The 15,052-nt window shown below is 41.9% G+C and overlaps 1 protein-coding gene across 12 annotated transcripts in view; it reads left to right on the forward strand.

Annotated features, from left to right (window-relative positions):
• The window catches only part of ehbp1l1a (EH domain binding protein 1-like 1a), a 52,280-nt gene extending 43,251 nt beyond the window's left edge, over window positions 1–9,029 (forward strand). For 9 of the 12 annotated variants that reach the window (XM_076087168.1, XM_076087172.1, XM_076087166.1 and 6 more), the window contains 12 exons: window positions 221–2,596; window positions 2,833–2,926; window positions 3,077–3,243; window positions 3,344–3,392; window positions 3,487–3,990; window positions 4,090–4,141; window positions 4,326–4,369; window positions 4,471–4,582; window positions 4,862–4,961; window positions 5,722–5,795; window positions 6,800–6,914; window positions 7,060–9,029. In XM_076087168.1, coding sequence (XP_075943283.1) covers window positions 221–2,596; window positions 2,833–2,926; window positions 3,077–3,243; window positions 3,344–3,392; window positions 3,487–3,990; window positions 4,090–4,141; window positions 4,326–4,369; window positions 4,471–4,582; window positions 4,862–4,961; window positions 5,722–5,795; window positions 6,800–6,914; window positions 7,060–7,153 — 3,781 coding nt within the window. In that variant the 3' untranslated portion in view covers window positions 7,154–9,029. Of the gene's footprint in view, window positions 1–220; window positions 2,597–2,832; window positions 2,927–3,076; window positions 3,244–3,343; window positions 3,393–3,486; window positions 3,991–4,089; window positions 4,142–4,325; window positions 4,370–4,470; window positions 4,583–4,861; window positions 4,962–5,721; window positions 5,796–6,799; window positions 6,915–7,059 lie in introns of those variants that run through there. The other 3 variants (XM_076087175.1, XM_076087179.1, XM_076087173.1) reach the window with 2 other exon arrangements.
• Window positions 9,030–15,052: the final 6,023 nt, after the last annotated feature.

A 15,052-nucleotide genomic window follows, 5' to 3' on the forward strand; every position in this document is an offset into this window, starting at 1 on the left:
GAATGTGCTTTATATGCTGCTGTGTTGTTTCAATGACAGTGTGCATGTACACAAGTAAAGCAGAATATTGAAAACGGTCAGTTTTGTTTTACAATTTGTCATATGATTTGCTGACTGTCTTATTCAGTTGAGCATATTAATTGGTTGGAGATAAGGTGCATGGTACAACTATATGGCAAAAAACAGCAAATTCTGAAGCTTGTCCTTTCTCTTCCTTAAGCCCCCAACAAACAAACACGGAAGGAATTTCTGCCACTTCCCTGCAGCCTACATCAAATGAGTCACTGATAGATTCCAAAGTTCACGGAGAGAAACTCATGGACAAACCCTCATATATTCAGGACATTAGTCCAGATGGACCACATGCTGGCATTGCTGTCCGAGGCAGAAAGCCCAAGAGAAAAGTTCCAGAACCTCAACAGAAAAGGTTTGATCAAGAAAAAGACACTATTCCATCACGACCACTCAGAAGGAAGGATAGTTTAACCCCAGACCGCAAACAAAAATCTGATATTGTGTCGGTCAATCTCCTCCCTGAGGTTGTTCCAATCCAATCTCTCGGGAAAGATGCTACTGGTGAGATACAACCTGCCACTGCCCCATCTTGCCGGATAAAGAAAGGAGCCAGTAGCATACCTGGTGTACCTCAGAATGGTCATGCCCAAGAAAGTGACTATAGACAGAAAGGAGAAGTTGAATCTGTGAAAATATCCATGGATGTTGTTGCGCCTCCTCCTGTGAAAAGAAGAGATGGTAGTTTGCCACCTGAAACGCCACAGAAAACTGCCCCTTGCAAGCCTCTAAGGAGAAAAGACAGTGTGACTAGAGAGACATTTGTTCCCAAAACGAATGACCAACAGGATTTGAAAGCCCAAGTCAGCTCTGCTTTGAAAACTATGGATCCTGTTCCTCCTCAACCATGTAAGAGAAGCTCTGTTGTCTCAGATGCTCTTGAACCTTTACAGAGCATTGATAAACTCGGTCAAACAGCCACTGAAATGATCCCTTCACAACCAGTAGGAAGAAAAGACCAAACAATCAAACAAGAAACAGATTTTGTTGGGAGTGCCTCTCTACAGGCAGACACAGAACTGGTCTGCTCAAAGCACACAGAGCAAACCTCTCATACTTCAGAATGGCTTAAGAAAGACATTAATATATCTGTCCAGGCCTCTGCTCATGTAATTCTTCCCTCAGAAACAAAGGGGATTGAGAGCATCACACCAACGCCTGAACCAGAGATGTTTCATGTTGAGAAAACTGCTTCTCTCTCAATCATCAAGAAGATACGTCTTCCACAACGTGGCATGAAATTGCCCTCAAGCAAATCTGGCAAAATCGGCAGTGACAAGGAGTCTGTAAAACCAGTCCAGATAACAAACACTGTTAGGGAAGACATAAAGCAATCAAATATTATTGGTGGCACATCTGTTGATACGATTGACATCACGTCTTCTCAGAAAACAGAAGATTCATCAGAGATAGCAGAAGCAGACAAGGACAAACAAACATCTCTTCGTATGCCACGGCCACGTGTGAGGAAACGTGTCAGTGGCTCCTTCCCAGATGACGTTACAGCTATGGTGAGCACATCCAAGCCTTCCCATGGAGAAGAGGGACAGGCAGCAAAGCAAGATGGTCCTTCATCCATTTCCTCAACAACTAAAGATTTGTCAAAAGTGCAAGACAGCAAACGCTTTCCCCCTTTGGGTGATCAACCTTCTTCATCCATAGATCAACCTTCTTCATCCATAGAAGTAGTGACTCCCGTGAAGTTGAGGAGAGGTAGATTGATCATCGAGGGCAGGGTTCAAGTAGAGAAGACACCAGGCGCTTCAAGCTTACCTGTACCAAAACCAAGAGTAAAGAAACGTCTCAGTGGGTCATTCCCAGATGCCACTACAATTTCTGATTCACCACCTCCCTGCCTGCCAGACACAGTAACTGACACCACTGGTGATGAATCAGTCCAACAGAATGAACAGTCAAGCTTGCCAGTTCCATTGCCACGGGCCAAGAATCGTCTCAGTGCAACTTATTCAGACAGCACAACACCGGCAGACAATGTATTCCCTTTAGAAATGGAATTCTTTCAGAGAAACCCAGAGGATACATCTGCCACTGGCAAGCAAACTAAGGAAAGCTCAACATCGCTGGATTCAAGTGTGATCTCTGAAGGAGGTTTCGTCACAATCCAAGGAGAAGATGATGGGGCATCTGAGTTGGAACGAGAAGTGTTGGAAGCAATGGGAGAAGAAGAATTTCCTCAGGTCAATGCTGTAGAAGATACTGAGAAGGGACTGGATGAAATCATTGAAGGCTGGACCTTTACAGAAAAACCTGTTGCCACAGATGACTCAGAGAAGGCTGCAGAGTGTGTGTCTGAGCAAGCTGACATTGAAAAAGTCCTGGGAGAAGAGGTTGATAGGTCTCTTTCTTCCACTGTTGCATCTTCTCAGGATGACTGGCTACATGTAGAGGATGATAAAGACAGTGAACCAGTGGAAATAAACTCAAGGAAGGAAATAAGGGACGAAGAGTTGGACTTTGGCTTTGTGTCTGTAGATGTAGATGCTGGTTGTTTAGAGGAAGAAAGGTAAGATTAGTCAGTAAGCATACTGAATACTTAAACTAACTAACTCTCTACACAATATAAATTCTCATTTGTATGTCCTAATTATTTCCTAATTATCTTAATTTCCTAATTATCTAACATGGTGTGGTCTTATTATCAACATGGTTTACAAAATCATCAATAATCAGACAAACATGTTCTTAAAGAAATTGTGGAATTCAATTCTCACTTTGCTTTGTTTTTGTGTGTTTCTCCAGGCAAAGGGAGAAGTCGCAAGTTGCTTACATCCACCAAGCCAGTGAAGTAACAACACCTCAGAAAAGACCTGCAGATGGGGCTGCCTCTCCGGAAGTATGTTAAAGCTGCACCTATCAATATTTATGTATTACAATTGATCAAATAACTGAGAATAATGTGCAAAATGTCACTCAGATTGAAGAATTATCATTAACTGCAGTTATTTACAATCCTTCCCCAATATTGTCATTGTTTGTGTTCTAGGGCTTTTCACCCACTCCCAGCTTAGTGACATCGAGTCAGTCTCTACTGGACTGGTGTCAGGACGTCACGCAGGGTCACAAGGGACTGAAGATCACCAACTTCAGCACCTCCTGGAGGAACGGCCTTGCCTTTTGTGCTATTTTACATCACTTCCAACCAGAAAATATGTGAGAAAGCTGTTGAAAATAGTTGGCCTAAAGATAGAAAGAGTGTTGTATTTTTCTTAATGCATGCACTGTTTTATGTGTCCTCTCTTTTTGTTCATAGTAATTTTGAAATGCTGGACCCATATGACATCAAGCACAACAATAAGAAGGTGATTGTTAAATAGACCAACATTGCATAATATAACTGTTTCTCGTGTTGGTTGATGATTCCCAATCTGATCTATTTTATTTTACAAATTGCAGGCCTTTGACGGCTTTGCCGAACTTGGCATTTCCAGGCTGATGGAGCCTTCAGACATGGTCATGCTAGCAGTGCCTGACCGCCTCATTGTCATGACCTACCTCAACCAGATCCGCACCCATTTCACAGGCCAGCAGCTCAGTGTGCTCCACATAGCGAGGGATAGCAGCGAGTCAAGCTATGCAGTTGCAGGGGACCGGGAGGGCCAAGAGGACCCAGAGGCGACTGTTCGCTACTGTACCCAGAGGCTGCAAGAGGAGGGTATAAGTCTAGACACCAACGGGACTGCAGGCACCGCAGAGTCGGCGGACATTAAAACCAGGGATGTCGTACCTCCTCCCAGAACCAAACGGCTGCAGGTTGCTGGGGCTCAGCTACCAGTGGCACCGCCAAGGACTCATTTCCTGTCCAAGACTGGTTTCTCTCATGTCAAAGACGCAGATCTGGTCAAGAAGCGTAGGTCACAGCGGAGGAGTGGGTCATTAGAAGAAGGAGAAATATCGGTGGTATGATTCCTAATCGCCTTATTCATTTATCGCCTTTTTATTCTCGTCATTGCATTTTTCTCTTATCTGTGATGTATGAGGAACTTTGTTTGTCTGCAGGTTGTTGCAGGCCAAGAAGACAGTGTGATTACTCGGAGGAAGTCAGACACTGGTTAGATTTCATAAATCTGTGTTAACATAAATATTAATGAATCCACCTTTTAAAAAAACTGTTAAACTCCTTTTTTTGACACATTTATTTGGACCTGGTGATTTGGAATGTTTTTCCTTTGTTGAAACTAAAGTTGTAAAGCATGGCTTCATTCATACAAGTGGTATTTGTGTTTGTCTCACAGAAACAACAGAGGCTGAAGTCGAGGAAGGACGACTAGAGGGCCAAGTCAGTCACCATTCTTTTCATTGCAGGGTTGAATATCTACAAGTGACCCTAACTTTCTGTTAGGTAATTGTGTTTATTTGTGCGTGTATGAATGTATCCAGGACCCCAGCCAGTATGTGCGGAGTCAGATAGAAGCCCTGGAAGCGGAACAAAGTCATATTGATAACAGAGCAGGTGTGGTGGAGAGGAAACTCAGACAACTCCTGGAAACGGGTAAGATCATCTTCAGATGGGTGCACAATGAATGAAAAGCACATGCTATTCTGGGTGACAGTAATATTTAGAGGGAACAAGGGTAGAACTTGTACAGATTATTAACCTTAAGGAAGAACATAATTTCAATGAATAATTTGTAATGTGAAGGCACTAATTAAACAGCTGTGGTATAGATATTATTCATTCACTGTGAAACTCCATTATTCCATTGTAGGAAAGAAAGAGAAGGACTATGACTAACAAAGGGGGTTATAGTAATGTGATTTTCTCCTGCAGGCAGTGACAAGGTGGAGGAGGAGAGGTTGATCCAGGAATGGTTCGTGCTGGTCAACAAGAAGAATGCTTTAATCAGGAGGCAGGACCATCTGCAGCTACTGTAAGACATTCACGACACACACTGCTGGAAGCATTAAAACACACTAGAATCGATCGTTAAAGGTGTGCAGCAGTTCTCGCTTACTGTCTGTAAACACCAGGCGGCAACCTTTCGGTTCTGCTCTGGCATTCTCTCTACTGACCATCAGGGGGCGACTCCTCCGGTTGCAAAAAGAAGTCTGATTGTATAGAACACTTCTCACTTGAGTACTCAGTAAACATTGTAAACATGAGTTTATGCTCTCAATCTCTAGTTTCAAGTCTTCTTCAATACAGCATGATGTTCATTTAGTAAATGATGGTCCATTAGAGAGTGCTTTCAGTAATAGTTAGTTTCCATCCAGGTCACGTCACTGCAGCAAATATCTTGGGACATTTAAGCAGCAACGGTAGTTCTAAACTTTGACAGAGGAAAGAGAACTAAACATTTAGCTGCTGAAATAATGAATGAAGTTATGCTGCTGCTCCTTGTGCTCACTATCTCTCACTTAAAATCCTGTCCACTCAAATGAGCCAATGAAAGATCCCGATGTGAGAATAAGTTTGCTGTTGTCAGTGGGCAGGATTTCTGAATACTGTTAAGCAAGCAAAATGAGAAATTGTAGGTAACGGTCCACTCTTGACCTCTGATACGAACTGATACTCACGAACTTTAAGGAAATAGCACTCAAATAAAGCAAAGAAATAGGGACGTTTGAGACAACTCTCCTCCGTGAGCACAGATGTCAGACATGTTGACATGCATCTCTTGTGATTGACAGGCTGGAGGAACAAGACCTGGAACGAAAATTCGAGCTGTTAAAAAAAGAGCTGAGGGACATGATGGCAATTGAAGGTATGACTTTACTGCTAAACACACACCGCTTCTACATCACTCCACAACACAGTCCTTAACACCAAGCACTGAGGTCGAATGCTCCAATTGTAGCCTGTAGTGCTTCTCTATAATGTACCAGTGTCAGAGTATTAGATTAGATTAGAAAACTTTATTAATACCTGGTGGGGAAACTCATTTGCCACCATAAACTCATACAGACAACAATAGACACAGTTCACAGTGCACAACAGACAAAAACACATTACAAAGAATAAATAACACCAGGAAATGCCATATGAAACATGATTGACATCAGAAAGATGCTAAATCTAAAAACCACATCTAAAGGTGTTCATTCAAAAATCGAACTGCTGCTGGAACGAAAGACCTTCTGAGTCATTCAGTAAAGCAGCTAAAACAAGGCATTTATATTTACATTTAAGTTACTTATTTGTATTACCTACAGTAGATTGGAGAAACAGACTGGAGTACCAGCACGGAAGCAACGTAATGTACTGCTGAGGACGTATTTTAAACACCTAAAAGAAATCAATATCAGTTTCAGAGTACACTATATTTAGAATATGTTCACCCCTTTACCTTGCTGTCAGACAGCCCTCTCTGACGGGGAGCTGAAGCCGTTATCTATGCTCTCTTCAAAAACATAATTTTACCTGGTCATCCGCTGCCTCCATCAGTTAGTTTCTCTGTGTTATCCTGTGACTAACCCTTCAAAACACAAAAGTCTTCTAAATACAAATTCTCCATCTAGCGTAACTTAAACTGAGATAGATTCTTCTAGGTGTGTAGAATAGGTTTTGCTGCAACCCCACTTCAAACAATCTGGACTATCTTTAAGAGCGATAACATTATTATCCCCCCCCCCCATAGATGACGATAAATAATCACAATACATAGTTGTGATATCAGTAACGAGGAATTTCCTCTCTTTTATTTCCTTTTGCGCGAAGTCATCCCCCTCCTCACTATTCCTTGTTTCCCTCTCTGTCTTTGTGGTGCAGAGGGGCAGAAGACTCAGGCCCATAAACACAGAGAGCAGCTGCTGCTTCAGGAGCTGGTTTCACTGGTCAACCAGAGGGATGAACTGGTCCACGACATGGACGCCAAAGAGAGAGGGTGAGAAGCACTTCCCCTGCTGTTTGTAGGGTGAATAAAGTCTTTGACTGGCTCTACAGCTGTGGGTGGTTTACATGTGCACACATACACACACCTACATGATTCAGCAGCTCCTGTGACTCTCCTCGTCTGCCCTTGTCCTCAGAGCCCTGGAGGAGGACGAGCGTCTGGAGCGAGGCCTGGAGCAGCGGAGGAGGAAGTACGCCAAACAGCAGAAAGAGAAGTGTGTGATGCAGTGATTCTGTGAACTCTCCAGTCACGAAACGGAAGAGGGTGTGAAGACGTGTTTGGTCCTCTTTTCACCTGCTGTCAGACTGAAGAGGACGTTCAGACGCAGGGGGGGTCCTTCTGAACCAATATGAGGTGGATGTATTTCCAATGGAGATCAGAGTGGAGCTCTGAGAAATAAATTTTTTGTTTTTGGTTCGCTTTCCTTTTTCAATGTCTTAAAATGTGGCATTTTTGCCTCATTTTATGACCGGAGATCAAAGTATTCAAAGTGGGCTGTAGTGTTGCTTTCCACAAATCAATGCGTTAAACTGAACCCTACGGGAGGTTCAGCACCCATCGAGCAGAAGAGGTTGCACGTTTGGACTGTTTGCTTTGCAGTTTCTGTGCTGTGTGTTGTTGTTTAGTGACTGTTGTTACAGACTGTGAATTGATTGAAAGTATGTACGAGACTTTGAGATGTCTGATACAGATATGAGATGCCAAAAACAGGAGAAGTAGTTCTGAGCATGTTGGGATTGGACCCGCTGATAACCAAAATCTAGTGGCATAGTTCATATTCACTATTCATAGTTACAGGGATTCAGTGTTTCCTGGTGACTGTTAGTCATGGCAGGCTGAGAAGTCTCAGTTTAGGCTGAAAACAGACTTGGGTTAGTGGTAAAGAAAGATTTGGTGGTTTGGGATAAAAAAAAAAAAAGGATTTACAGTTCACACCAAAACCAAAAAACACATATTTTCCTCTCACCTTAATCTATTTTTCAATCTAGATAGTTTTGGTGTGAGTTGCCAAGTGAAGTCTGCCTTCTCTCCAAAAAAATGGAACCAGATGGCACTTGGCAGTTGGATGTAGGAACTATTTTCTTTCTACCAAACTACACCCCCCGGCGACCGTATCACTGCACAGAAGGAAGAATGAGATGTGAACGTCCATGGCGTCCTCCTCGGCCGAGCTGCGACACTGCGACTCACACCAAAACTATCCAGACTGATGAACAGAACTACAGATAAGAGGAAACGCACGTAGGTTTGATTTTAAGGGTGGACTGTCCCTTTAAGGTTACAGAACCACAAATATGGGTCCAGCCCCAGAAACTCCACTGTTTGAACATAGTTAGTCACCACAAGTGCCTTACTGAAGGATGTGCTGCATTGTTCTCAATGCATTGAGTGATTCCATTGGAACTGTCCTGCCCTTGTGTTTGGATACGTTTGCTGTTACAGAAGCTGTTTGGACACGAGAAGCAGTCTGAGTTTTTGTGTTTGACATGTTGAAATGTTTACATCATATTGTTTGATGGGATAAAGGGAAGCAGCCATTTTAAATAACTTATTGGGTAGATTTAAAGTTTTGCTATTTATTCAAGTCGTCAACTGGAGAAGCAGCCACACAGAACCAAAGCTAACAGCCCTCATCATGTAGCATTTGTCTCCCGTCTGTGTAGAGAATGTTCACACAGCACAGTAGCATTTATCCTCTCTGTAAGATGACCGTGACATAGCAATATTTATACATGTAGGATTTTTTATTTCACCTTTGATTGAGAAAATGTTCTGATGAGGTTTAACAAACACCTTGCCTTTTATTTTGAAAATACCTTTACTTTACGCAGACGACCGTGATATTAACATTAGCTCAAAGTGAATTAAAGGAAACTTCCTCCTTGTTTTTGAACTGAAAAGTGTTTTTACTTCAGCGTGAGGTCGTTCTGTAACAGCGCCGTTGGTTTTACGCTGAAACGTTTGCAGTTGTCACGTTTGCCGCTCTGACCACCACTCGTGTGAATGAGTCACAAGCTGTCAGAAGGATTGCTGTTTTTATTTCTGGTTTTTATGTTACTGTTGCACTATTTGTAAAGTTTGAAAAATATAAAAGATTTGAAAGCATTTAACATCTCGTGCAGTTTTATTTAATATTGTAATATGTTTTACTGGCTCGAACATTTGAGTTTTCTAAACTTCTTCTTTTTCCTACGCCATTTGTTCAGCATCAGCAGTTATTTGGAGTCCGACATTCACTCTCCTCTCAGCTCTCTTTGTCTATGAACTGTTGAGGAAATGATCTGTCTCTTTAGCTGCTAAATGTTCCTCTTTTCTCACCAGCTAGTCGCTAACTTTGTCTCAAAGTATCGTCTACACAACTCATTTCCCATCTTACCCCAAACCTCCATCTTTGTTGCTCAGTAATGATCCTGTAACAAAAGAATATGTATCTAACACAGTATCAATCTATTTGTACTATATTTATTTTTTATATTTATTCATACATTATTCCTTAACTTTACATCTTGTTCCTTTGAACCACACTAAATGTTTATTATTATTTTATTATTTATGACTGTGGGCCATAATCTAAAGCATCCCCATATATTTATTTGTAATATTTTGAGTACTATGTCTAGTACTGTACAGTTGTATTAGTACTAATAGGGTAATACAAGTAATGCATTTGATTCAAGTGAAAATTGAAACACACTAAATCAGAATTTGCATAATATTTATTTTATGTCAGACGTCATAGACGTCAGGTTTCTGAATCATAAGATTATATTGTTTCTAATATAAAGATATATTGAGGTTTGTCTTACATGTATTGCATCGTACTATTCAGGACACAAACATACAGTAATAGAGTTCACACTAACAAAGTTTATTCTATGTAACAAACTGAACATTTCAGAATTCATATTTCTCATTCGACCTGAACCGTCCGTCTCTTTCTTGACTTCTGAGCGGACGCAAAGAGCTGCTGACGGCTTCCTGTGTGTGTGAGGAGCTTCCCAAACCCACCGGCACAGAAGAAGCAGATGGAGACAAACTACGTCCTCTATATCTGGGACTCACTGGGGTGCTGTGAGAGTGGTCCGGTGGTCTGCTGTGGGTCTGGGTGGAGGGCACCGACTCTCTGGTCCTCTTCGTGGAGGATCCGAGGCCTGAAGTGGAGGGCGCCCACTCCCTGTAGTCCTCTACTCTGGTCCTCTTTGTGGAGGAGCCGAAGCCTGAAGTGGAGGGCGCCGACTCCCTGTAGTCCTCTTCTCTGGTCCTCTTTGTGGAGGATCCAAGGCCTGAAGTGGAGGGTGCCCACTCCCTGTAGTCCTCTACTCTGGTCCTCTTTGTGGAGGATCCGAAGCCTGAAGTGGAGGGCGCCGACTCCCTGTAGTCCTCTTCTCTGGTCCTCTTTGTGGAGGATCCGAGGCCTGAAGTGGAGGATGCTGCGTCCTCGTGGTCGTCCTCACCGTTCTTCTGCCTCTTCACACGTACCTGCTCCGTGCGGTCCTCTTCCCTGCTCCTCTTGGTGGACTCTTCTGACCTCTGGGGGACTGGGGGCAGAGCTTATTCAGGACATTCCACACCAAAATGGACAGAGAAAAGATTTTCAGCGCTAAAGAGAGTAGAAGTCATCTTTTGTCTCAACTCAAGGCAGGAACTCAGAAGTCGGTCACGTTCATGTTCATCATCTTCCTCCTCTTCCTCTTCATCATTGTCCTCTTCATCTTCTTCCTCCCCTTCCACTTCTTCATCGTAGAACATGGGGTCGTAGTCTGTATATATGTAATATAATGACATGTCTCTACTCAGTCCGATACAGTAGGTGTCGGTGTACCTCTTTGTTGGTTTAAGATCCACACAGAAGAAGAAGACTCAACCCAATCAAGGCATCATTGCGTTCATCCTGAGCTTAATCGTTTTCAGCTAACGACAACAACAACTCCTGATCAACCTCTGAAGACATTCACTGTTGGATTGATTGGTTTCATAAAATCTATAAAAAAAACACTGCTGATCAATGCTGGATAACAAAGCTTCTGAAAGGGTCACGCACAGGAGCCTCATTGGAAAGAGCCCAGGCTCTTTGAAGTGAGTCTTTTTTGGACCACAGTGTTCCAGAGATATTCTAGTAATTAGAGTAATTTGATTTCGCATCATACATTAACTAACAGGACAGGATTCAGACATAATATAATTATATATTAATGATAATTTATACACATTCTTATTGTGACTCAACTGCATGTAAGTCCTGAAGCCTACATAACCTCACTGATTATCATATCATTGGTTATAATAACCGAGCTTAGCTGTAGAGTAAAGCACATGTAGTGTGACAGCATCCAACATTCATTCATACCAATGGAAGACGCGCCGCTATCTATACAGTCTATGGCCGCTGTACATGACAGTATTATTGTGGGGATGTGCACGGCTTCTCCATACATGATTTAGTTTATCCACTATGATGCAACATAAGAATACACATTATTATGAGTATAGCTGCAGTTCAATGGGTGGAGTGTGGCGCTAATAGTTGTCGCTAGGTTCCCTTGTTGTGTGATGATGTTGCTGTACAGACTTCATGCATGAATCTGTTGATGTATGTAACCTTTAACGGGGAGGAAAAAAGAGGAAGAAACCTGAAGGAGAGCAACATGTGATGTTTTTTTGTCTCAGTGAGGGAACAGCTGGAGAACCACACAGAGGCTCATCAGAAGCAGCTCAGCCGCCTCTGAGACGAGATCTAAGAGCACAGGAAGCTGGATGAACTCAGAGCAATGACACCTCAGTGAAGCCAAATATTGTCTTGATACTTTGAAATGTTCATACTATAGTGTGCCATAACATTGATAGTATATTATGTCATCAAAGAAATTTATAAAATGTGATACTTAGTACAGTACGACATAAATACGTAAGGAATAGATGTTGACATAAGTACGGCCTTAAATGTGCCATAAACAGTCACAGGATAGTATGCGGTAGAAAATACAATATGCATTAAAAGTAAATATATATATTATATGAATTATATTTACAGATGCGTGGGATTGAGCCAGACAGTTAGAAAGACATTTTTTAATCATGTTTTTCAAATGTATTCATATTTTACTGACACTCATATTTGAGATTTTTTTGGTTATTATAATTATGTTCCTTTTAATATAGTAGAACTTTAGCTGCTTTTAAGAGCCACATATTTATATTAAGTACAGTTTTTTTTTATGTTGGATGACATATAAGTTTGTATCACGGTGTTCCTACAGGATAGTATGAACAGGAACAATGGGAGGTTGTGTGTGTGTGTTTTTATATTTACCAGTTTCTTGCTTTAAAGTGCTAGACACGTATTATTTACGACAGGTGATAGTGCCATAATACAGTTTTCACTTTGCGTGGCCAAAAGAACCCCAAAAGGTTTGGACAACAGACAGAAATCAGCTGACGTAACGTTGTGATTGATCTCAAACAATCCCCTGACTGCTGTGAGCACATTGGATCTTAATACAACCGATATAGATATACAACAGATATTAAGTTGACCGACGGATGACCCCGGTTGTCGCAACTTTTGCGTCTCCGTGTTGATGCGTAGCTGTGATCCTCCATTGCATTTCGAGACGCGATCGGATCAATCAGGGATGTCACCGTCTTCAGCACCGGAGGCCTCCATATTGATAACAACACACAGAAACTTTGAACCAGGGGCCTCCGTCATGTGCACACTGTAGGATGTTTGGCTCCCGGAGACACATGACATAGTTTAGTTTAAAAATATAAAACAACAAGGAAACTAAGTTTGTCAAATGGGCTTTAATATTGAAAGATGGTCTGCATTTGGAAGAAAATGCTCTACTACTGAATGTCATCTCGTCTCTAATTGTGTCTGTCAACTTAAAGAGCCAATAAAGCTCTTTACAGCTCATTTAACCCATTGTTTATCTAAAAACACTCCCAGCTCCAGGGAAGACTGTTATGCTATGTTCACACTACGAGCAACAAAACAAGCACGGTTGGCAACATTGTTGCCAAGTCACCATTGAAGTGTTGCTTAAGCACTCGTTGACGTAGTTTTCAAAAACTAAGCCAGAGGATGGACCAATCAGTGCCCTGTGAGGAGTTACTGGCAGCTATAGGCGGGGCTTAGGTGTGTGTGACAAGAGGCGACTCCTCATTCTAAACAGCGATGGTGACTCCTGAAGAGGCTCGCGTAGATGCTGGAATAGCATCAGTTCTATCAGAACGGGAGAGTATTTCTTCATTGAAAGAAGAGCAAAGATCGACACTGACGGCTCGTCCCAACTTCAGTCAGAGTTTGATTGACAGATAGTTTATCCAATCCCCTGCCACGTATTTATTTTTAAGTGCCTTCCCCTTTCCAAAAAAATTCCAATGACAGCTTGTTAGCTTGCATTCTCTCTACTGACCAGCAGGGGGCAGCTTCTCTGCTTGCAAGAAGAAGTCTGGTTGTATAGAAGTCTATGAGAAAATGACTCTACTTCTCTCTTGATTTATTACCTCAGTAAACATTGTAAACATGAGTTTATAGTCTCAATCTCTAGTTTCAAGTCTTCTTCAATACAGCATGATGTTCATTTAGTAAATTATGGTCCATTTAGAGTCAATAGACCATAAAGCGGAGTATGCTAATGCTAGCTTATGCTTTATGCTAGGGCGGGCTACCTTGTGATTGACAGGTTGCTGCTGCAACCAGAGCCATATAAGGCGTCTCCACATCGCTCCTCCACATTCCAAATATGGTAACTTCCGTTCATCGGTTGCAAGAAAAACAACATGGCGACGGCTATAATTCACGATGGGTACTCCAAAAATGCCGAACTCAAGGCTTCATAACGTCAGTCCACAAACCAATGGGTGACGTCACGATGACTACGTCCACTTCTTATATACAGTCTATGGTAACAAACCATCTGGCGGGTCAGTTTAGCGCTTCACTGGAGCACTGAAAAAACTTTTATTTGTAGCTCGTCACATAACGTGTTTTTAGCTTCATGTCAGCGGCTGTGGATGTGCAAGTTTGAGGCAGGACTTGCTCAGTGACATCTCCTGGGGTACATCCCAAGTCTCGTATTAGTAATTTCCTCGCTCCTCGCTTGAACCGAAAGTTGTTCTGCTCCGCCATATTGACGGCCGTCCCAAAGCTGTTATTTCTGCTCTGAGGATCCACGATCAATGGGCAGTGTTTTAACGGCCGACACGCCCCCTCATTGTTCATCAGTTATGTGATTGGACGTTGCAGCTGATCGGATTGATCAGATTTTTTTCAACATCACTGGAGTTTCATACCAGAGTGAAGACAGATCGCAGATTAAACTCTAGTTTTATATTTGATTAGTTTTCTGATTCACCATCTGGTTTAAATATATGTTCATTGTAGGTCTGAACAACAAAAGGACCACAAACAATTTTCTTTAGAAAGGTTGGTCTTTTCATGATCTGATATTTCCCTCAATAACTTTTATTATGGGTCCAATTAAAGTCAGAGAGAGCTGGAGAGACGAAACACTTTTTACATCATTTATCATCATTTCATTCAGTCATGTGAGGCTGATCGTTCCTGAGTGTCGGGTTTGATGAGTTATATCATTTAAGTTTAACCTGAAACATGGAGCCTAATAAATGAATTCCAGTATTCAAGAGAAACCATAATCATATTCTGGGTTATTTAATAATGATGTCACAATCAAAATTTCAAAACGTACAGACGCAAATAATTAATAAATATGACTGCCGATAGAAATCGACTCTGGCAGTGATGAAGTGTCTTTATTAGTTGCTAGTATTGTTGTTACTATTATTAAGACACAAACTTCTCAAAAGTCTCTTCAGTTGTTAAAGCCGACTGACATGCCGCCGTCATCAGAAACAGACGTCACTTCACGTGATGTGAGGAAAGGACATCTCATATCTCTTAAAACATATTTCCTCGTTTCCTCTCTCCTCGCATGGTTTCCTTGCGTCTCTCCATGCAACATTCTTTTATATCAATTTCACAACGTAGATTGGTCCCGAGCGGTCGACACTTTGTCAGCATCTGCCTTGAGACAGTAGATGTCGTGTGGAGCCATTTTCAACCCATGAAATACAGATTTTTAAAAACTTGGTTAGAAATATGA

Source organism: Anarhichas minor, unplaced genomic scaffold (genome assembly GCF_050575085.1).
Source record: "Anarhichas minor isolate MPS153535 unplaced genomic scaffold, ASM5057508v1 ptg000009l, whole genome shotgun sequence".
In the NCBI taxonomy this organism is placed as follows: domain Eukaryota; kingdom Metazoa; phylum Chordata; class Actinopteri; order Perciformes; family Anarhichadidae; genus Anarhichas; species Anarhichas minor.